Raw genomic sequence first — 24,399 nt, 5'->3', positions numbered from 1 at the left:
ATCCCTAATTTCAGAAATGCTGTCATAATGGTTTTTAACACCCTTTACTCTTCTTACTGGTGCTACTTTGTAGAATAAGAAACAGTGCTGATAGGTTTTGTGGGAGTTTTATACACTTAAAAAAACCCTCAGACTTCTATTTTTGTTTTAAAATGTTCATATATATATATATATATTTCATAACTGGAGCCATGTAGCAAGTATGGGGAAAATTGTGCCTTGTTTCAACAATTTTGCTAATTTTTAGACTGAAAGGTGACAGATGACTAGAACTTACCTTATGTTGAATTAAAATCAATATTTCTCTTAAAAAGTAAAAAAATTAGAAATTAACACTTTATGAAATAACTTTTCCTTTACAAACAGATTCACTGCATGCAATTGAGATGATTGTAATTAAAAGGTAGGTCTATAGCCAGTGTCACACAAAATATTCTGATTTCTATGAAATTCCCTAGCCTATGACATTTGTATTTTACATGTGTGATCATTGCACATTCACTTATAATTTTATCTCAGTCTTTTATTGGTTTCTTTTAAAGATGCTATATAGCGTGCATTCCATTGTAATTTATATCTGATAATGTGTAATATTTGGTATAATAAGGAAAATCTGCCTTCACTGTAAATCAATTTTGATTACATGTAGAATATGGTATATAAAGTAATACTTTAATATCTACAACAGCCCACACACCATCAATAAGATCTCATCCTCCAAACTTGTGAATTCTTGGAAAAAATTACTTCCACATGTTCCTAAAACTACTTAAGATTTTTGACTGGTTGGTGGTCTATTGATTCTGAATATCTGACCTGTCAAAACGCCATCTTTAAACTTTAGTGATGCATAGAGGCTTGGAATTAGCCAGGGCTGAATTTATTACAGAACAAAGGGAGGTGATGATTAACACACCCATTTGAGCAGTAGGGGGGAAAAATAATCCTTGAATGGATTAGATGCCCTGATCCTAAAACCACATTCTCTGAATGTTGGGTCCTTGCCCAGAAATGAGGAGAGGCCACAAACACTGATGCCTTTTAAATGACAGGGTATCTCCATGGGACTCTGGTCAGGGACACTGGGGCAGAGAGTTGAGGGTCAATTGGGAAAAAGCCTTTCTCTCTCCTGTGGTCTAGCAGAGTTGAGGACCCACACCCACTCTGTGTGTAGTAACCCTCAAAGCCCACCCGATTAGTGTTATTTAATTATCAGTCTTCCTGCCTGGCGGAGATTATGTTAAACTGTAAATAAATTAAATTTTATTTTGTTAACCGCTAACCAGGGATCACTTATAAATTTTTTTGGACTCCAGTAGGCTACTTTCAGGACTGGCATAGAGCCTGTCAAGAAGATGATGTGAATTATTATGCACTGTCCCTAGAGGCCGAGTCCTAGGCTAGCCCTTTCTATTCACTGGCAGTATCTGCTAGATTCTGAGCACTCCCAGGATGTAATTCCAGGGAAATTTATCTTTGTAAGAGTAGTCCGTGAACAGAGCATTAAACCCATTTTCTGACTGCTTTTCTCTTTTTCCTCTGCCATGTCTTACAGGCTTTATAAAAAGTATGTATTTTTTTAAAAATAACATTGTATAATAATATTGATGGAGATCGACTCTCTAAGAGATTCCTCCAACAGATGGGTCCCCTCCCGAGGAGGAAACAGACCGTTAGGAAAGTCCTTCTGACCCCCATTCCCTGGGAGGAGGAGCCCTTGAATCACAGGCCCAAGTGCTCAGGAAATCTCCTGTCACTCTGAGATGGGCCAGGACATGGTGCCGTGTCCAGAACTTCTAAATACGGTTCAGGCTGGGTCATCATGACAGATGCTGAACTGGCACCACTGTGAGGACTGGAGTGGGAACTCTGACAGTGCTTAAATGCTGCGGCCCCTGGGCTTGAACTCTTCATGGGCTGGGATTGGGAGAGGCAGTGCAGAGCCTCATGGGGAGCAGGGTGGGAGCAACTTTGGCAAGGAAATCCTGCTGCCTCTGCGACACCACCACTCCTTCAGAAGGCAACCAACACCCAACAACATACCAGCTATTTTAGAAGCTGTCCATTTCTGAATTGCTAGCACACTTGGAGGACACTCTTTCTTCAAAGGTCATTGGGACTGTTCAAGGTAGGTAGGCCTGGGGAGAAACAGAGGCATGCTATGGCCAAGGTGTTGGCTGAGGAATGAATGGAATTAAGTGACCTGGTCAAGACGGTTCGAGGAGTCAGGAATGGAGGTAGGAATATTGACTCCGGGATTCCCAAATCGACTTTTACATAGAAGACAGTGTTAGGCTGTGTTTTACCCTGCTCCACTCTCTTGGCTATCACCAAAATTCCCATCAGGTGAGACTCCTTTGACAACTCACTCTCCTCCGGGGAGGGCTTTGTAGGAAAAAAAGAAGGCAGGAGAGACACCTGGCAGGTGGACTTTTCCTGGAGGAGTCTGGGGACTTGGGATATGAGGGTAAGTTTCTGAGGTTGGCAAGCATCTTAAGCAGGGGATGGTGTATTGTAAGTACACAGACACTGCTATGAATACAATTAATCCAGAGTGTTTGTTTAACTCTTAATGCTTGCCCCCTGCCCCCAAAGTAGATTCATTTCTGTTGTTAAAGCATTTTATTTTAGGGTTTCTGAAGGTGGAGTGGATGGTGGTTAATTCAAGCTTTGGGGTAAGAAAGACCTGGATCCTTTTCTTTTCTCTGATGCTTCTGGGTGAGTGGCACTGGGCGTGTTACCTTGACTAAGTCTCAGTAATCTCAGCTGTCAAATAGGCTATAATGCACAACTCTCAGGTCTCACCTTGAGGCTCTTGGGAGACTCCCTTAGGCACTAGATCTTTTCTGTCTCCTCAATGTATATTTTCCTTAGCCTGAGCCAGAGGGTGAGAGCTCTTGACAAGGTTGTCAATTTGGAGTCAGGGGACCCTGCAGCCCCCCAGCTCTTTTCTGTCTTTCCCACCTCTTGTGGAGCAATGCCCTTGGACTGCTTCTTCAGCCAAGGTTGATCTCTCTGCTTCTCTGTTGAAGGCTAGAATTTGCTCTCGGGGCCCCATTTCCTAACTGAAGATCCAGCGTACATCTTTTCTCAGTGGTCTAACCTGTTTCTCGTCTTTCAGATTCTAGGCATTTTCCTTCTCAACTAGTATGGCAGCCATCATGAACCTGGAGTAGACCTACACAAAAACAGGCTTTCTTAGCTGGCATTTTTACTACTCCTTTGCTTTTCCCTCCTTCTGCCTTTCCACAATGTCTCCTTCTAACATATTCATTTCTGATAATTTTGCTTCAGGCCCTGAATTATTTTCTTCATTATGTGATATTTTCCCATTCTACATTTAAAATTTTCTTTGTTAGGATTTGCTTTTCTCCTTTTGAAAGAACACAAACCTTCTTTCTCCCTCTCAAATGTGGATTGGCAAGTGATTGGGAAAAGATCCAACCCTGTGGCCACCTCCCTTTCCAAATTATGGACAGAACTAACATTTAATATACTCCTACTGTGTGCCCGGGGCTTTACTGAGAGCCATGGGCATATCTGTTTTATTGAGGAAATTGGCTCAGGCAGGTTAAATCACTTGCCCAAAGTCATAAAGCTGGGTCTGTATGATTCTAAAGAAGGACCGTGCTCTTTCCCCCTCCTGGCAGCTCCTCTGGAAACCCCACTTCATTGCAGATAGCAGGGACGCTTGCTGTGTGGGGGTCTATAGGGTGCAGAAGCTCTGTGTGCAGGAGTCATCCTGTTCCTGAAGGAGAAGGCATCTCTGCACCCCATCCCCTGCCAGGTCACACACACACACACACACACACACACACACACACACACACACACACAAGCATCACCAGCTCCAGCACTTGTAGAAGGGCTTGCTCCTTTCCTCATTTTACCCTTGTGATCACAGGCACCTTTTCTTCTTAGGTTCATGTGAAGGAGAGTTAGTATTGAGAATTTTCTAGATGATAGACTGTGACTGCTACTCACAGAAGTGACCGAAGTCACTGAATTCATTTGATGCCCCTGAAAGATTTCGGGTTAGACCTTGCCAACTCACGGTCATGGAAGGAAAACTAGTGGGATTCCAATAGCTTAGATTATGTGTAGAGGTGACCCTGTTGGGATTTTGTTGGGAACATGGCGTTCAATTAAAACACCTCATTACTAGGGATATAGTGGTCTCCTGAAGAGGATCAGAAGAATAGCATTCAAGATTCTTGATGTGGCTCCAGCCTTCTTCTCTGGCCACGTTTCTTCTCTTGCTTTGCTAAACATACAGCGTTTTATTCATTCATTCATTCATTTATTCAACAAAACCGACATTTTATTGAGTGCATGATAGGTGCCAGACACTGTCCCAGGTGCTGAGGATACAAGAGGAATCACACAGATGTGGTCTCAATTACTTGCTGTTCTCTAGACCTGCTTGGTAGACTTTACTCCTGTGCCTCTGCCATAAAATTCCCTTTTCCTGGAAGATCTTTCTCCTCCTTCCCCATCTCTTCCTTTTCATCTTGCACACATCTCTCCATTAGGTCCAGAAAAGACCACCGGCTGGGAAGAAGTTCTTCTCACCTCTAAACCCCCATAGCATTTTGTTGATACTCCTTTTAGATAATACATGAAAATTAGCATTCATATATCCCTTTTACTACTGATAAAGTATTTACGTAAACACACAGACACACACTTTGTTAGTGATTCATAAAAATTTCACAAAGTAGGTACTAATGATATCCTCATTTTGCAAATGATAAAACTAAGGCTCAAAGAGGTTAAGTGACTTGTTCAAGATTAGACAGTTGGAAAAAGAAGAGATGAACTTTAGAACTTGGTCTTTTGAATTACAGTCCGTCAGCATGCTCTATGCCATGCTGGATTTTGACTCTTCTACTTTTATTAGATTACTTATTAACCTGTCCTGTCTCCTAAGTGATTTTGTAAGTTCCCGAGGATGTAGGAACGTATCTTACTTTATTTTGTGCCCCTCACATTACCTAACACATTGCCAGGCTCAGGCTAGATAATCAACTAGTATTTGTTGAAAAAATAAATAATTGATTGAATGGATGAATTCAGAAAATTACCGGAGAAGTTGTTATGTTTGCCAGCCATTTAGCTCTTTTATTCATCAAACAGATGGTTCTTTATGTTTGGCTTGATAGGTAGGGGAGATTTTATTTTATTTATTTATTTTTAATGTTTTTATTGGAGTGTAATTGCTTTACAATGGTGTGTTAGTTTCTGCTTTATAACAAAGTGGTTGGGGAGATTTTAAACTCAGTGTAGCTGGTGGTATCCTGAGCATAATTTGAAGGGTATTGCATGTTCCTGGCTGTACTCGAATGTCTATCCTACTTACATGTTTGACATTGCCACCTCCAAGGGCACTGTCTCCTGAAGTCATAGTTAAATTACACTTGTTGCTTGGAAACTGGCTGCTTAGTTCTTCCCCTTTAGCATATTAGCATGGGTTTATTTATTTATTGGTGCTCAGTGAGAATATCCTAACACGATATAAGGCAAGTTCTTCCAGGGCCTTTGGGGGAAGGCCTCCTTTTCACATCATGGAAATTAAAAGACCACTGTGGCAAACATCTGACGGTGTTAATGGTAGTAGCTGCTGTGATGATGGGGGTGGGGGTGGGAGGTTGGGAGTAGCTGTGGTTGCAAAGAGCAAATAAGCACTGGCTCAGGAATGAGCTAATGTGTCAATTCACTCAGAAAAAATGCCAAGAGCCTTGTGAAGGGGCTTGTGTTGACAGCTACTGGCCTAAAATTGCCTGGTAAATCTTGAAGACCACCCAGTCCATCAGGATTAACTTTTGGAGGACCTCTGGGGCAAGAGGTATTTAGATTTGAATATTGCCACGTGGCTTCTGACCAATTTTTGACTATTCCATTTATGCATTTTCTGTGCTTTCATCAAGAATGTTTCCTGAACCAAAAGTTGGTCTCAAAACTTTTAATTTTCTGGGGAGGATGAAATAAAATATTTGAAATTAGGATTGTTCTAGAAAATCCAGGACCCATATTTGTCCTTATTTTTTCTTGGCCTTCCCGACTACCTTGATCATTGGCATATAATTTTATCTGCTAATTTGGCACTTTACTGTTTATAAAGTGCTTTCATATATATAATTATCAGTTGATTTCTCCTCAAGTACAGATATATATTTAATACTATCAAACACTTCTGTGCCCTGAACTCTGACTTAAGCCTGTGTAAACCAAATTATGTACAAGTAGGAACTACTTCAGCTGCCTTTTGTTGTCTCTCAATGCTGTCATTACACACTTCTCAAAGTCCAGACATCTTCCAAGTACTTTCAAGCATTATTTTTCTTATGCTCTAGGCTAAAGCAAAAGAGTGATTTGACGCTGACAGTGATCTTCAGTGATCTCTCTGTCACATTTGTATCTTTTACATGGGGGGTGCTGGGAACAGGAAGTGAAATACAACAAAAGAGGGCCTTTTACATTTGTTCTTACTTGTTAAATAATGTTAAGTTAGTGAAGAGACCTAAAATATTCCTGAACATAACTGCTCTGCTACTGCGAAAGGTAAATTCCCATCTGACCTGGCTTTGAATTTTCTGTTTTCCCCAAATAACTGATAATGTTTTAGTTTCCATAGAGCTATCTTCTGACTGAGCAGCCTGAACGTGAGTTCTGCATTTCCAAGTTCAGAGTGGGAAGCACAGAACTGTGCAGGTCTAGTTCTAAAACCTGGGCAACAGTTGATGGTGGAAAGAGCATCACCTCTAGTGTCAGACTAAGTCAAATCCCACTCTGACACCTCCTAGTTATATAATGTGAGAAAAGCTTTTTCATCTGCCAGACCTCAGCTTTCTCCCTTATAAAGGGGCAGCAATAATGCCTACTTCATAGGGTTTTCTGTGAAAATTGCATGAGGCTTAAATATAAATGTATGTAGACTATTTAGTGTAGTGCCTGTTATTTCTCTTCTTTGGTTTGCTTCCACCTTCAAAGCAAGCTGGAGCACTAGAGGCTGAACCTTTAATGACGTTGAGCCTTGGTTTGATCAACAAGAAATAGATGTAGAAATGACTGCCGCCACTTCTTTGCAAAGCCCCTTTAAAAGGCTTAGATCTCAGGGATGACGTTGGGTCCTTGCCTGTGGTCTGTATGTCAGTGAGAGAGGTGCTGGTTGTCAGATGGAGAGTGCTTTAGGCAGCTGAAGGATATGTGCTCTCAGTCTCCCTAATTGGATTATTGGCATGGGAATTGCAGGCTTCAGGTTACCACCCCCGTTTTTCCCAAATAGAACTTGGAGGGCATGGAGGACTCAGAGACTTCATTCCATTACTAAAGTCATCTAACAGGCTCATTTGAGTGTTTGCTATCATCATAATTTTAGTTTAATCCAACCTGGGTTATAGTTCATTCCCTTGAAGCTCTGGACTGGGTATCAAATGTGGGCTCAGTGCGTACTCAGGTCAGTGCCAAATGCTCTGCTTCTGCTGTATTTAGAATTACTCTATGAAAAGTTTCATCACCAGATTTTGCTAAGCTATCTGATAAAATCTGATGTCCCAGAACCAATTTCCACTGCAGAGGTCCTCTGGGAATAAGAATTTACTTGAGCCCGGTACAGAGAGTGCTACCTGGGTTATAGCTTCTGATGTCTCCTGTGGTGTGAATGGGAGCCCTGAGATGACTGTGGGTGGGTCTTGGTTTTAGAGACTTTGGGACTTAAGAAGTAGGCCAAGGAGTGGTTGCCCTGCTAGTATCAGTTAGGGGGCACCACTCAATGTAGTCATGTCCCAGTTATTGGCAGAAACAAAAACAAGAACGATTGTTTGATTATCATCTGGTTTGGGTCTTTCTCTTTTAATTGTTTCAAGCTATCTTCTCCCTTGGGTAAAATATGACAGCTGAGGTCCAGTCTCATGGAAGTGGCTTGTGCATCTAATCTCAGAAAATTCAACGTCTCTTATCTGACTCTGCAGTAGTCTTCTGCCACCCATCTTCCACATTGAAAGCAGGCTATCGTGTATCATTCGTTCAGGAGATGTGGCAAAGCATGAAACTCAGTTTATGGAATTCATAGTCCAGAAGGGAAGACCGAACCATCATCACCTACATTTAAAAGAAAACTTTGGTATAAAGAAAATAAAGTCTAAACTCCATATTATGACACACACATTTCTCCTAGAATATAAACTCCACGTGGCCAGGGATTTTTGTTTTTTCCCTGATGATGTCTCAAGAATCTAGAAAAGTGATTGACACATACGAAATGTTAAATAAGTTGTTGTATAATTGCGTTGAACCTGATTTTCCAACTTATCTCTTATCTCCCCTCCCCTCTTCCCTTATGTATTTTAAGCTCTGGTCATATCTGTGTGCTTGTAATTTTCTAAAAATGACAAGTTCTTACTTATGCTATTCCCAGTACCTGAGATTCTGTCCCCATAGTTTCTTTGCTTGCTCATATTAAACTCATATAAAGCGCATATAGATTTCAAGCCCACTCTCAAATGTCACCTCATGACGTCTTCTCGATCCTCTTGTCCATTGGCTTGTTTGCTCTTCAAAGCTCCTGGTAGCGCTTTGCTCCTATACATCTGCCGGAGCACCTATCACAGTCCATCTTCTTTAACAGTTGCTGTATCCTTCCTACCAGATTGTGAGCTCCTTCAGAGCAAGAACCTGTTTTGTCTGTCTTCCTACATGAATACACAACCTGGTCTATACAAAGCAGAAATGTTTGGTGGAATAAAAATGGAATTAAAGGGCTTCCCTGCTGGCGTAGTGCTTGAGAACCTGCCTGCTAATGCAGGGGACATGGGTTCGAGCCCTGGTCTGGGAGGATCCCACATGCCGCGGAGCAACTGGGCCTGTGAGCCACAACTGCTGAGCCTGCGCGTCTGGAGCCTGTGCTCCGCAACAAGGGAGGCCGCGATAGTGAGAGGCCCGCGCACCGCGATGAAGAGTGGCCCCCGCTCGCCGCAACTGGAGAAAGCCCTGGCACAGAAACGAAGACCCAACACAGCAAAGATAAATAAATTAATTAATAAACTCCTACCCCCAACATCTTCTTTTTTTTTTTTGGAGGGAGACATATACATTCATTTATTTTTACAAAAAGAAATATAGGAATGATAAACACTAATGTAATAGGCAAATTGGTTATGGAAATCAGAGGTTAGAAAGCAGCATTTCTCTGAGAATAGCTCTTTGTATAGCTTTGACTTCGGAAACAGTTTAATATTTTACATATTAAAATGATGAGATTAAATCAAAATTAACTGGAACAAACTAAACTTGAATACAAATAGAAACAAATAAATTAAACAGCATAACAAATGGATTATATAACCACATAGGGAAAAATGAAACTAATCCAAATAACGTCTGTACACAATATTTTGATTATATATCCTCAGACTAAAGAAAATGTGAATAAGTCTTCAACTTAATCTAGTAGATTTTCCTTTGTAGTAGTATAGGTGTAGCAATTCTCAAACTATGTTGTGTATATTTTGAGACTGAGCCAATAGTAAATATATTGATATTTTGGGGGATCCAAACTCTTACTGTGAGAGAAGGAAAATAAAAATTGAGAATGTGGGGAGGCAAGAAAGAACCTTGTGGTTGGAACTGGAGTTAGAAATCTTAGTAGCAATGCATGATATTTTTCAAAGTAATAATTATCTATTTTCTGTCCACTGAAATGGCCCAGGATCAATGAGCATAGTGTCCAGATCTTGATTTCTTTTTCTTTTTTTCCTATTACCTTGGGAGACTGACCTAAGAAAATATTGGTATGATTTATGTCAAAGAATGTTTTACCTATGTTCTCTTCTAGGAATTTTATGGTGTCATGTCTTATATTTAAGTCTTTAAGCCACTATGAGTTTTATTTTTGTGCCAAACGCAGTAAGGTAGATAGCTAGTGGGAAGCAGCCGCATGGCACAGGGATATTGGCTCGGTGCTTTGTGACAGCCTGGAGGGGTGGGATGGGGAGGGTGGGAGGGAGGGAGACGCAACAGGGAAGACATATGGGAACATATGTTTATGTATGACTGATTCACTTTGTTATAAAGCAGAAACTAACACACCATTGTAAAGCAAATATACCCCAATAAAGATGTTAAAAAAAAAAAATTGGAAGGGAAGAGGTAAAATGTCATTATATGTGGATGACATGATACTATATATAGAAAACCCTAAAGACTCCACAGAAAAGCTATTAGAACTGATAAGTGAATTCAGCATGGTAGCAGGATACAAGATTAACATACAGAAATTGGTTGCATTTCTTTATACTAACAATGAAATATCAGAGAGGGAATGTAAAAACCAATACCTTTTAAAATTGCACCAAAAAAATAAAATACTTAGGAATAAACCTGACCAAGGAGGTGAAAGACTGCTATGCTGAGAACTATAAAACATTAATAAAATAAATTAAAGATGATTCAAGGAAATGGAAAGCTATCCCATGCTTTTGGATTGGAAGAATTAATATTATTAAAATGGCCATACTACCCAAAACAATCTACAGATTTAAAGGAATCCCTATCAAATTACCCATGACATTTTTCACATAACTAGAACAAATAATCCTAAAATTTATATGGAACCATAAAAGACCCAGAATTGGCAAAGCAATCCTGAAGAAAAAGAACAAAGCAGGAGGCATAACCCTCCCAGACTTCAGACAATGCTACAAAGCGATAGTAATCAAAACAGTGTGGTATTGGGACAAAAACAGACATATGGATTAATGGGACAGAATAGAGAGCCAAGAAATAAACCCACACATCTACAGTCAATTAATCTTCAACAAAGGAAGCAAGGATATAAAATGGGAAAAAGGCAGTCTCTTCAGCAAGTAGTGCTGGGAAAGTTGGATAGCTTCATTGATGCAAATCAGTGAAGTTAGAACACACCATCACACCAACATCTTCTTAAAAAAAGGAATTAAATATTATTTCATATGCCTGCAATCCTTAGGAGGTAGAACCGATGCAATTAGGATTTGGCTGTAAATAATATTTGAAATGGAGATAATAATAATAACTCTTAGAGTTGTTCTATTAAATGATGGTATGTATGTAAGGTCTTAGCAGAGTGCCAGTAAGTGCTCAATAGGTGAGCACTTAACTGTTTGGTTGGGATAGTTGTTGTGAGCCTATAGTCGTCTCACTGTCCAAAGTCACTAACATTGTTATCAGCAGAACCATTAGATTCTGTCTTTATCATACAGATATAAATGTAATTTTTGAGAAGGAAGGTATCTTTTCCTTGACCCTAATAGTAAAATAAGGAAATACTAAAGATAAGGAAACTGAGGCTTGGTGAAATGAGGTGACTTTCCAAGACCCCACTCTTGGTGGGTAGCAGAGCCCTAAAAGTAAATGTGCCTTGTTACCTGTAGTAAAAAATGATTCCTTAAAATTATTAGTTAAGTGGAGATGAAAATCACCTGGCAGACTGTGAAATATGTTCTAATAACGTCTAATTTAAAAAACAATTATTTATTTTGGTGCGCCGGGTCTTAGTTGCAGCAGGCAGGATCCTTTAGTGGCGGCATGTGGGATCTTTTAGTTGTAGCATGCGGACTCTTAGCTGAGGCATGCATGGGGGATCTAGTTCCCTGAATAGGGATCGAACCCAGGCCCCCTGCATTGGGAGCGTGGAGTCCTACCCACTGGACCACCAGGGAAGTCCCCTAATGTGGAAATGAAGTCAGAGAACACATAACTCAGGCTTTCTCTATACATGTCAACCAAATCAGCTTATCGTGGTTGCGTTCCTGCTGTTAGACTTGGTGGTCTTTAAGCTGTACTACGAATCCATCCATTAAACATTAAACTTAAAAGAGACTTTATAGCGGCCCTAATTAAATGTGCGTGTGCCGTGCTATAAAGATCAAGGAAAATAGGGACCAGAATAGTTATGTGACTTGGCCAAGATCAAACATGTTAAGCTATTTCAGTTGTAAGGATGGCCCAAACAGTTGAAGGGTCTTACAGAATTGCTGACTGCTTTGGCCAGGGATGAATGTAGTAGGATCTTGGGGAGCCCTGATTGTTGATTCAGGAGGCAGAAGACCTACTTTGTGGGCCATGTGGTTTTCAATTTTTCTTAGTCTCAGTTTCCTCATCCACAAAATGGACATAAAAATATAGGCCATGTCTAGCTCATCCAATGGAAGGATATATTAGATAATATGTAAAATATAAATTAAGAAACTATTTTATTATTGCTACTATTTTGTATGAGTTGAGAACTGAAATTCTCTCTAAGCTAAACTCAACTTTCTCTGGGAACTTAGCGTTAACCGTATCCATTTTCTCAATATGAAATAGGTCAGAGATAGAAAATGAGTGACACAACGAACGGATGGTTAGATTCTCTTTCTTAGAGATTTTTTTTTTGGATGGTAATAGATATGTTAGTTTGACCCTATGAGTCAGTCACATGATATTCTCCAGTGACTTGTAACTGGCTTAGCGCAGGTTCCCAAAGTTTTCTTCTTTAACTTCCTTAGTTATGTATAACTTTATCATTTATGTTCTGACTTACTAAAACGTTCCTTGTTAAAATACTACTCACAAGAGACGTCTGATGGCCAAGAAATCTTTCCAGATCATTCAAATGAGTTCCTAGTGGTTATTTTTTGAAGGCAGGAAGTCACAAATTGCCAAGAATGAAAAAACCTTGAAAACACAGAGGTGTTTTCTGATCTTCAAAAGACTGATTATATTTCTGAATGGATGACCTGATCTGATTGAAATAACCCACCCGCTCTGTATGCATTTCTTACATTTATGACTTAGGTAACTTGATTATACATTCTGATTAATAGCTGAAATAATTGATCTGGTTAGCCGAAATATTTTATATAACTATGATTTAGAAATATATTTTACAAAGAATTAAACTTTATTTTTACCTAGGCTGTTGACGTGGACTCTGAGATTACTATTTGAAGGGTATTGTAGAGTAGTTTATATCACAGGTAACCCTCATTACTCTAGGGGTTCAAAACAAACTATATAAAATATAATACTAATTTTGTTTCCAACCTATGGAAGTTAAGAAACAATCAAGAATGGAAAATTACATGATACATTCATGTGACTGAGAATGAGGGCTGGTGCCTGCATTCTGTATATAAAAGTCACTTGGACTCTATTTTGAGAGGGAGTGAGAGTAGAGGAGCACAGAGTATTTCCAGGGAAACAAATCACTGTCTCTGAAAATCCTCTTCATGGGAAAATACTGCCTATGCCTCCACATCTTGTCCGTTTCTTTATTAGTAACCATGGGTTCCCCAGGAATGTTCCAGCCCTCTCAGATCCCTCTGTTTTCTGAATTCCTGTGAGACATACAGGAAAGTATGTCAGGGTGTGGAAAACTGCATGGTAGTGTTTGTCTTGGTTTCTGATTATTCGTGAATGCTCCCAGTTTCCACTTGTACTGTAAATACCTTTAAGAGGAGCCCCATTGTGTGCTTTGATATTTCCCAGAATCCAGCACAGTGCCGGGCACATAGTAAGCACTCAGTAGATGCATAATTAATCAACACTAACTGGGAAATTTCCCAAGGTCTGGATTCTGTTTCAAATTATCTGAATGGTATCTCATATAGGGCCACATGCTGATAGGTGCTTATTGATGGGTTTGATTGAAACTATAAACAGAATACTAACTCAATTCTTTAACTCCTATGATAATGTGACTTTGAGCTCTCAGTCTTTTTTCTCATTTAACTTGTCTTTCCCAGACGGTTTTAAATTTGATGCTTCTACAGTTTTTTAAACTCCAACTTATCAATTTCTTCTTTCACAAATCATGGTTTTGGTGTTTTACCTAAAAAAAAACATGAACAGCTAACAATCTATATTACACATGATTGGCCATTGAGTTACGTAGAACTAAAGTCCCAATTAAGCAATTTGTATAATGATCTTTGAAAAGGATTCTCTCTTTTGACTTATTTACATGTATTTTGGACTTTTTCCTAAATAAAAGTTTTTAAGTAGAAGAAAAAAAATTTTGATGCTTCTAATTGAGGTCACCTGGGTTATCACTGAAACTTGCATTAGGAAGGAGTCTTACATTCTTTAAGCCATTGGAGGTGGAAGAGATTTCAGTTCAATCCTTTTAATTGTACTATGAAGAAATAGGTCCATTGTGGCTAAGTGACTTGTCCAAGGTTATTCATCAATCCATTTAATGTTACATTTTGAGTACCTGTTTGTTTGTTTGTTTGTTTGCGGAACGCAGGCCTCACACTGTTGTGGCCTCTCCCGCTGCGGAGCACAGGCTCCGGACGCGCAGGCTCAGCGGCCATGGCTCACGGGCCCATCCGCTCCGCGGCATGTGGGATCTTCCCAGACCGGGGCACAAACCCGGCAAAATCAGCAGGCGGACTCTCAACCACAGCACCACCAGGGAAGCCCTGTTTTATTCCAGATGACATAGAGAGTTAAGAGCAGTCTCTTACTTCCTAAATCTCCAGCCACAGTTCCCATTCTAATCCTAACCTCAAGTTGTCTACCTTAAAAATATTATCACTTCGTGCAGTGATATCTTTCCTTTCCCCCTTCCTAAACACACATTGGAGAAATTATATGTCCAGAATTTTTGCTGGGCCCTGCCTATTTACAACTGTTTCATAACCGTAGCACTTTATGGTAAGGAGATTTCATAACGCTTTGCTTCCAAAGGTAGGACAAGACTATTTTTTAAAAATCTTGCTTCAAGAAGTTCTTGAAAAATTCACAATTTTAGTGATAAGTGAGGAGCTCTTGGCATATCGCAGAAACAAAATGGGATTTGGGAATCCATGTCTCAAGGGATCAGATTACTGTGTTTGGAGAATGTGTGAGGATATCATGGCTCCGCTACCGAAAAGCAGATAGCATCAGGCTGGGATAGAACCTGATTGTCACTCAACAGCTCTCACCTTAGAAAAGCAGCTCCACTTTTCTGTACTTGAAGGAGACAAATATTAGCTCCAGTTTAGTCCAAGATATAAAATGATATGCTTAGATATGTAGTATCTAGTCATATAACTTTTTCATGTTTTTGATGAAGATGGTAGCTGGACCAGTGATCGTGGATAAACTAAAGATTTGGGGCAGAGACTTCCGTGTTATCTAGGAGCTTGGTTCACTTCTGCAGTGTACTGAATGTCTTCAGCAGTGATGCTGCCCGGGTTTGAGAGAGGAGCACACTAGGGCTAGAAGAAAAGAAAATTAAAGGTGTCATGAGAGGGGTTGTTCACAGGCCTAGAAACCTGCTCCAGTTAGTGAGGATGGCAGCAAGATGATATGGCTTTCTGTCCCAGCCTCCTTCCATCCTGCTAGTGTCAAGGACTGGTACCCAAGAGGTCCTGACCTTTGACAGCATTGAAAAGCCAGTTGTCAGAGTAAGACATCATTGTTTTCAACCTTTCTTTATGTATGTATTTAATTATGGGGGAAGCAATCGGAATCCTAGATGTTAAGGGTGAGTTAGAGAAATAGGTTCTTAGGCTTGGCTTGCAGTATCGTGTGACATAAGGAAACTGTACTAGCTAATCCAAGTTTGGAAAATATTAGGAGATAAAGTTCTTGGCATAGGGACTCTAAAAGTAAAAAATCTGAAAAAATTACAGAAAATTCTCTAGTAGATCTGACTCTAGGTTTCTCCATCGGTCTACATCCCCCCTGCCTCCCCCCCCCACCAGCCCCCTCTTCATGAGAACAGAAGACGAAAGAGGAAAGGACCATCTGGCCCAGCATGCCAGCTTTTTATTTGGTTGCTCTCAATCCTACCTTCCTGTTTGGATCAACCCTCCCCTCTGCCCATACTTCAGAAACCAATCAAGGTGTCTCCTAAACTCATTTATTCCCTTTGTTTCAACCACCTTCTTGGGTAACTTTTTCCATATGCTTACATCCTTGCCTCACAACAGACTTTTTTTTTTTCATCCAAAATGGCCTGATTAGACTTAGGAAAAGCCATTTACTCAAGTATACAACAAAGTGTATCTGAAGATCCCAAATAACTTTTCATTACTTTTGATGACCAGGATATATAAATGGAGGAAAACTCACTGTGTTTAAAAATAACTGACTGAAGGACAGTGATGCTGAGTGGTATGGAATTAAAGAACACATTGTTGTTAGCATTGAATCTTTTACCCCAAGTTAAATGGTCTAATCTAGATTTGCAGCTATAGTCTGTGATGATGATTATTTTTAAAATTTGGCATTTGTCTATTTTGTTGCTCCAGTTTGGCTTCATTCCCTTCAACATGGTGACATTAGTACTCTTTATGTTGCCTACTGTGGACCAATTTTCTTCAGCTGTTGCTAAAACTTACTAAAATGCCAGATGTCATGTTGGAAACACGAAACCTGAAAGAAGGTCATAAATCACAAAAACAAACCATAAAGAAAAAATAATAAAATACGCTGAGTGCTGTGCTCTGGAGCTTCCCAGCTTTAAGTCTCCTTTTGTTCACCCCTCTCCCCACCCCATCGTGCTCCCTACCCTGCCTCCATCTTTTAGGGCCAGGGGTGTGGTGGGAGCTCAGCAGTTTCTCACCTAAGTCTTGACTGTTTATTTTGCAGATTCCGAGCAGAGCACTGGTTCAGACTCTGAGGTGATCACTGAGCGGTCTTCCTGCTCCTTTGACACTCACGCTGACCTGGGCCCTGGTGCTGCAGGCCCTGTGCCTGCTGCCATGTCTTCCATGGAGGAGATTCAGGTGGAGCTGCAGTGTGCTGACCTCTGGAAGAGGTTCCATGACATTGGAACCGAGATGATCATCACCAAAGCAGGCAGGTAAGGACAAGTTCCTTTGCAGAGCCACGTTCGAAGAACAGGAAAACAAATGTAGGAGCTGTTACAGTTTTCTTTTCACTTATTTGTGGTAGTAGCGTTGGTGCAGCCAAAGCAACTCACACTCACTTTTCAGCATCTGGATGTCTTGATAAAGTGCTTTTCTTGTGTTTACTGTGATTTTGCTATTTTCCTCCAAGGACCACTCAAACCTAAATCGCCTCTTCCCTCACAAACATTTTCTGCCTGCAAATGTATTCCAGCTAATACTGGAGATCCATGGTGCATAACAGTCAAACAATAGATTTCCAAAGCAAGTGTTACTTCACCAACCAATGTTTTCAAGAGAAAAAGCTTGCATCTTCTAAGGCATTTAAATCAGCCAGGTATTTTTGTAAGAATTTTGTTTTTGGTAAAATTTGGGCTTGGTGCATTTTTGGAGCCCTGCGGATTGATCCATTGTGTTTTATAGTTGGCTTGAAATGTGATTACTTTAATGGGACCTGGTGGAAACTCTTGCAAAATGATGTATGTAGGATGATAAAAGTTTTAAAAACACAGCGTCTCTTGAAATAAACACTGTTAATTAAGCTACTCCTTTATTGGTATCTTTAAATTTTTCATGGTTAGGTATCTGTTTTGTGCTGGATATTCAACATGTATTTCATTATTTAAACTTCACAGGAATCCTGTGAGGTAGGATGTGATAATTCCGTATATGGATGAGGATGCAAAAGCTGGAAGAGGTTAATTAACTTGACTAAGGCCACACAGGTAGTAAAGGGCAGCTCCAGAATTCTACACAAATCTGTTTGGCTCCAAAACAATTGTCTCAACTGTTTGTAAGTCTGCACTGTTAAGAAATGGTTATAGCTTTTGCCCCTTGGATTTAAAATGAAAATGATTTAAATCAAAATAAATTTGGACTGAGTTTATTAGTATATAGGAATAGTTCACTGAAATTAAAATAATTATAGTGCTTCCATATTTACAAAGTCAATCCACTGTCTCACATCACAGAGACCAAAAAGTCTCACCTCATTGATCATAAGCTGTCTTCATGCACATAGACGTTTAAAGTAAAAGCATAGTTTGGTTGGGTCTAGTTCACTTGGATGCATATAGAGAAACCTCTCAATACAATAATATATCACAAAAAGGTGAGCTTAAAATGAACCTGAAGTCTTATTCATTTTCATCCTCCTCAGTAAACCCTCTTCCTTCTTTAAGTTTTAGTAGAGAATAAAACCATTAAAAACCTTCCTAGGAGGAGCAATTTTGAAGGAGAATTACTTTCAAAATTACTTTTCGGAATTTCTTGTTTTTAAAATTGAAGTATAGTTGATTTACAATGTTGTGTTAATTTCTGCTGTACAGCAAAGTAATTCAGTTATACACACACACACACACATATACACATTATTTTTTATATTCTTTTTCATTATGGTTTATCACAGGATAGTGAGTATAGTTCCCTGTGCTATACAGTAGGACCTTGTTGTTCATCCAGAATCACTTTCAAAAACCATCTCTTTTTTGTTGCTTGTGTTTCAGTCTACATCTTGAGTCTACATTTTGAGATATGACTTGGAAAGAAACAGCAATTCAAGGAAAAAGTGTTTACTCTTTTTCTTAGTTTTTGGCAAGGGCATTGGTTTGGTGAGAGGGGAAATATTACTTTTTTTGTCTGTAAGATTTTCCAGTTTTTATTTTGGGTCTTTACTTACTACTATTATGTCTGTGTATTTTAGTCACTTTTGTTCCTGATATCATTCCCTTGTTCCCTGCACTTCAGTGAATTCAGTTTACCTGAGCACCTCCTTGACAATTCTCCTGTGACCTCATTTCATGATTTTCTGCAATGTTTACTTTTCCATATCTCTGCCTTCACAAATTCATGTTGATACCTGAATATATCCAGAGATTCCCAGCACAGACATACAGTTTGTTCTTTAATCATATCCCTTTATTTAGGTTTAGAAACTACATTCATTGCTTCCATATTGGAGTGCCTCAGCTGTTGCTGTTGCTACCAGTAACTCTGCTCAAGTAATTCCAGAACCACTCAGAAACATGCAAAGAAGTCTTCCTCTTCTGTGAATTTTTTTCATTCCCTCCCCATCCTCCAAGTTGATTCTTTCCTTTTCACTTCATTTTTCTTCCTATGTAGTGTCTTTTTCAGTTTTAACTCCAATTTCCATTTTCTTTCTTTCTTTTTTTTTGTTTTTTTGTGGTATGCGGGCCTTTCACTGTTGTGGCCTCTCCCATTGTGGAGCACAGGCTCCGGACGTGCAGGCTCAGCGGCCATGGCTCATGGACCCAGCCACTCCGTGGCATGTGGGATCTTCCCGGACCGGGACATGAACCCGTGTCCCCTGCATCGGCAGGCTGACTCTCAACCACTGCGCCACCAGGGAAGCCCCAATTTCCATTTTCTTAGTTACTGTTAGTTATGTATGACTCTCTGTTCTTTTTCCCTCTCAGAAGATCTTAGTCACCACCTACTTCTTCTCACATCCCAAAGTATAATCCCGTTGATTCAGAACTACTGTAGTCTACAGAGCCCTCAATCTTTGAATGCACCAACAAAACCTGCATGATCAGCACCATGGACAGAGGTGTTTGTAGGGATAAACGGGTTTGGAAGTCAAAAGAATTGGCCTAAATTTAGGCATAAAATTAAAACCAAACACATCTCATTTTATGAATATGAAAGATTAATTTTTCTCTAGGATGTTATGACATTACCTGATATTCTGTGCTAAAATACTGACAAAAAGAAAGAGCAACTTTGGTCAGATTTTAAGAATTGTCAGAGAATGTTAAAGCAAAAGGTCACCTTAAGGATTATTTAGTTCCTTTCCTCTGTTTTATAGATGGTGAGGTTAAATGGCTTATCCAGAGCCACACAGCTCATTCATTTTAGAACCTGAGTTCTGAAAAGAGACAGGTAGCTTCTCTACTCAAGGTCATACAAGTGTTTCAGACAAAACAGGTATTGACTTTAAAAACATCTTAACCCCTTTTTTTAAAGTCATCAAGAAAATAAATTTATCTCTTTCAATGTAATGCAGCCTCTTTACATGGCTGAGAGGAACCACATTTTCGTATCTCAGATAACAAGGGAGAGGACTTTCCATCCCGGGCAAGATGCTCTCCAAATATTTATATATACAGGGCAATCATAAATCATTGTTATTAAGTCGGGAATTAATGATCTATATATACATGTATAGACCAAGGTTCCTAAGTTTTTGGAAAGAGTTCATGTGAGTCAAAGTGCCTCACCTATAGTGAATGTTAGATTTAGTCATTATAAGCAACCCACCATCAAATTTCATTAGCCAACCATAAGACTAAAATATAAGGCTTTTGGGACTTCCCTGGTGGCACAGTGGTTAAGAATCCGCCTGCCAATGCAGGGGACACAGGTTCAATCCCTGGTCCAGGAAGATCCCACATGCGGCAGAGCAACTAAGCCCGTGCGCCACGACTACTGAGCCTGTGCTCTGGAGCCGGCGAGCCACAGCTACTGAGCCCATGTGCTGCAACTACTGAAGCCTGCATGCCCTAGAGCCCATGCTCTGCAACTGCAGCAAGAGAAGACACTGCCACGAGAAGCTTGCGCACCGCAAATGAGGCGTAGCCCCCACTCGCACCAACTAGAGAAAGCCCGTGCCCAGCAACAAAGACCCAACGCAGCCAAAAATAAATACATTTAAAATAAAATAAAATATAAGGCTTTCTAATTAAGCTTGTGAGGGTAGAGAAAGAAAATCTAAAATGATATACCAATAGAAGCTTCTGAAAAGTTATAAAGTGGGAAAGAATTGGTAATATATTACTCTTTGCAAATATTTAAGAATTAGCCATCATCCCTGTTGAAGGTCTGTGGTCCCTCTGTGCTTTCCCCCCAAATATGATTATGATGTCACCAACCTATTGCCAGAGGATATTTGCTTTTTGAGTTGTTTCTGTTGAGTAGTAGAGTGTGTGACTAGCACAGAAAGCCTGTCATGTAAACAACAAGTGCACACTTGCAAGATGGCTGTCTGGGGTCAGGGTATGGTCTGTGGCCGTGAAATGGAGCAAAGCCAATTAGGCCATATGTGAATCAAGCCTGTGACCTTGACCTCATTAGCACCGTGCTCTGCCCAGCTCAACTAACTGGCCCCAGATGGTTAAGCTTAATGCAGCATTTTGTGTACAAGTACTCTAGAGCACATTCAGGGCAATCCAAATTTTTGAACCAAGCACTTCTTATGTCTGGTTCCTAAATTCACGACATGCAAAAGAGTTTGATGTTTTTCTTCTTTCTTACGGTTAAAGAAGAATGGTGAATTTTGTTTTAGTCTCCTTGAAACTCAATACCTCTGTGGGGCTGCTCCCTCTTCTCCTCTTCAATTATGAGAGTAGTTGTAAAGTGTCATATCCTGACCTCGCTTGCTTTGGCAAGTTTAACAAGCCATTGTGGTAGAAACAAGGTATTGCCCAGAGGCCACTAGAATTCATTTGGTATTTGCTCCCTATTCTGCGGCGTCCTTCCTCTGACAGACACGTTGACAGCCTGAGAACTTGCAGAAATTTTTCTACAGTTTTATGCATAAAAATAAAAAGACTTTGGTGGTCCTTCATTTGGGAACTGGTAGCACATTCCTTTTTTTCTTCTTTTCTTGAGATATTATTTTTAGAGTGGTCATTTTCAAATAGACTCAATCAGAAAATATTTCATGATTACTACAATCAATTGTGACAAGCTACTTGGGGAATAAGAAGAATATAAGTTATTCAAGTATATTAAGTATAAGAGTATAAGTATATTTAAGAATGTTATAGTCTAATAGGAAATGTATATACACACATTCTATCTATCAATGTATCTCTCTCTTGTCTATCCATCTATCTCACATTAAAGATTAACTAATACTATAAAACAAGTTACGGTATGAGGTCTTTGAGTGTATGAATGATGAAACAGTTCAATTTAAGTTAAGAAGAGGTGATATTTCAGCAATGTAAATCCTCAGCATATTTGACAGTGATAATTTCCAAAGTGAAAAAAAACAGCCAACTTTGAGAATTAGAGGATATGGGACTTTGTGTGCTTAGCGTTCAAATTAAGAGACTCATCAAGCTTTTACTCTTGCTACTTCTCCCCCTCTGACTGCTGAGCTTCCTACATTATTCCCATCCACAGGAGGATGTTTCCTGCCATGAGAGTGAAGATCACTGGCCTGGATCCACACCAGCAGTACTACATAGCAATGGACATTGTACCTGTGGACAATAAAAGATACAGGTAAGGATGACTCTGAGATGTGGAACTGTGGGCATCACCAGTATCCCAGGATGGTTCTATAAACTCATTAGATGAAGCATTTTAACAGTGCACTGTACAATGTACTGGATAAGGAACAAGGATGGAGGACATACCAATGGCCTGTGGCAGAACACCAGACAGGAAGTAGTCACTAGAGGTAGGAAGTTAGACCAGTAATGGTTTGGTTTGGAATCCTCCTTACATCTCTCTAAAGAGTGGGATTGTATAAGGTCTGCCAGAGCAGCAAAAGTCAAATGGATCTTAAGTCTAAAACGAACTCAGTTAACACTGAAAGTGATTAACATATTGAATGATTTGGTTTATGAAATACTAAGTGAGTTGAGATGATTTATTTTGGAAAATGGGAGAAGTGGATTAGTGCAGTACCTTCAATCATATATCTGAGGGATTATCCTGTGGATGATGGAGGGGAAGAATGGGAGAATTGAGTAAGACCTCAAGAAGAACATCTAGTTAAGGGGAATTTTTGTTCATTAAAATGGGTTGTGAACAAGTTTGTTAAATAACTTTCCTTCAGAGCCATTAAAAGCCAACATAGTCTCCATGTGCCTTACACATAGTTCTTGTCTGAAACAAGTTGTGGCTTAATTGATCTCCTGAGCTCTCAGTCAAATCAGTGAGTCATGGCTCATTTTTGAGATATTTCAGAACTTGACCCTGAGCCCATGAATTTGGAGGTGAGAGGTGAATAGAGAAGACCATTACTTGTATTTTAGAGGGCGAGCTGGCTAAGAAAGAAGTGGTCTTGATGTAGGACTTAGGAGGGGAGATGCTCTTTTCTTTAAAAACATCCTCCATTTCAATGAAAATGGAGGTCTCTGCCTTAGTGCAGCCATTCCCAGAAACACTGCTAAGTCTTCCCACTTAGTGGGAAGGCTTTGATTAACCTAGTCTCATTTCCAGTGACTTTGTGGGAAAATAATGTGGAAGATGATGATGTTCAAAACTAGGTTTTCATTGAAATGCTTCTAAATTCAGACTCTTAGCTAGGAAATGGTTAACAAGTGAGAGCCTTGGAGGGTGTCTGCACATGGCTGTGTTTTATAGGACAATATGGAAGATGTTTTTAATAAGGAACCAAATCCTGAACAAGTGGCCAATGGATTATATGGTTTGCATTTGAAAGGTGAAAGGTTGCAGTAAAATACCTTTTCCATAGCTAAACACGTGGGTTCAGGATGCCTGTGTGCACACAGGGGTGCAAGGCAAGGAGAGGAAGAAGAAAGAAAAAGGACTGTGAGAATGTTTTCCTTGTGAGAGCTGCAGCTTTGATCATTAACTACAACACTTTCCTGCCCTCCCCCACCCATCTTGTTTTCCATTTCCATCTCTATTTCATATTCCCTGGTTATCCACCCTTCTCCCTTTCTCCTCTGTATTCTCTGTTTAATCCATCCTACTCCATTCTTCTCATCTCTTTGTGTCTCCTCCCTCCTGTCCCTAATTGTTTCCTGGGCCTCTATTCCCTCTCTGCATCTGTGTCTGAGTTCTCCTCTCTCCCTCTCTGTCTCAGATATGTGTATCACAGCTCCAAGTGGATGGTGGCTGGCAATGCTGATTCCCCTGTGCCCCCAAGAGTTTATATACACCCTGATTCTCTAGCTTCTGGAGATACTTGGATGAGACAGGTGGTCAGTTTCGACAAACTCAAGCTGACCAACAATGAATTGGATGATCAAGGACATGTGAGTCAAATAATCCCATCTTCCTCTTCCTCCCTCTTCCCCCTCTTTTGCTCTAGAAATGACTAGCCCCAGGCTTTTTTCAAACATGTAAAATAAGAATATTTTTGAGATTCTTAAATTCATTTGAGATTTTGAGAATCTCAAATGAATCTTTGAGTCATTTTAAGTAAGTAAGCATAAAAGTTTTTTTTTCCTTTTGTGAAATTACGTTTATTACAAATCTAACATTTAGCAAACATCTGCTGTAAGTCAGGTTGTGTTTATCAGACAGAGCTCTTGTGCTCCAGGAACTCACGGTCAAGTCAGGAGAATTCAGCGACAGAAACAGAGGACACATTTTAAAATGGTGAATAAATCACAGTATTTAATAGAATAACTCACAGGGCAGTAAACTCAGGGAAACTGTTGGGGGACAGTTCTGGCTGATTGGTCAAGAAATTTATGAATTTATAAGAGAAGAATAGGTTGTAAGGCTTGCCAGGTATAATTGGTGCAACTGATGTTATTAATTTATTTTTGGCAGTAAAACACATACTGAATTTTCCCTGAATGCCGGGATC

At 39.8% G+C, this 24,399-nt stretch overlaps 1 protein-coding gene across 1 annotated transcript in view; it reads left to right on the top strand.

The window, feature by feature from the left end:
- TBX15 (T-box transcription factor 15) overlaps positions 1-24,399 on the top strand; it is a 102,463-nt gene that overhangs the window by 43,857 nt on the left and 34,207 nt on the right. The window contains exons 2-4 of the mRNA XM_079941426.1: positions 16,603-16,816; positions 22,011-22,112; positions 23,668-23,839. Coding sequence (XP_079797552.1) covers positions 16,603-16,816; positions 22,011-22,112; positions 23,668-23,839 — 488 coding nt within the window. The remainder of the gene's footprint in view (positions 1-16,602; positions 16,817-22,010; positions 22,113-23,667; positions 23,840-24,399) is intronic.

Source organism: Stenella coeruleoalba (assembly GCF_951394435.1).
Source record: "Stenella coeruleoalba genome assembly, chromosome: 1".
NCBI classification, from domain to species: Eukaryota; Metazoa; Chordata; class Mammalia; order Artiodactyla; family Delphinidae; genus Stenella; species Stenella coeruleoalba.
The sequence above is the reverse complement of the archived record's forward strand: the minus strand, read 5'-3'. Positions and strand labels throughout refer to the sequence as shown.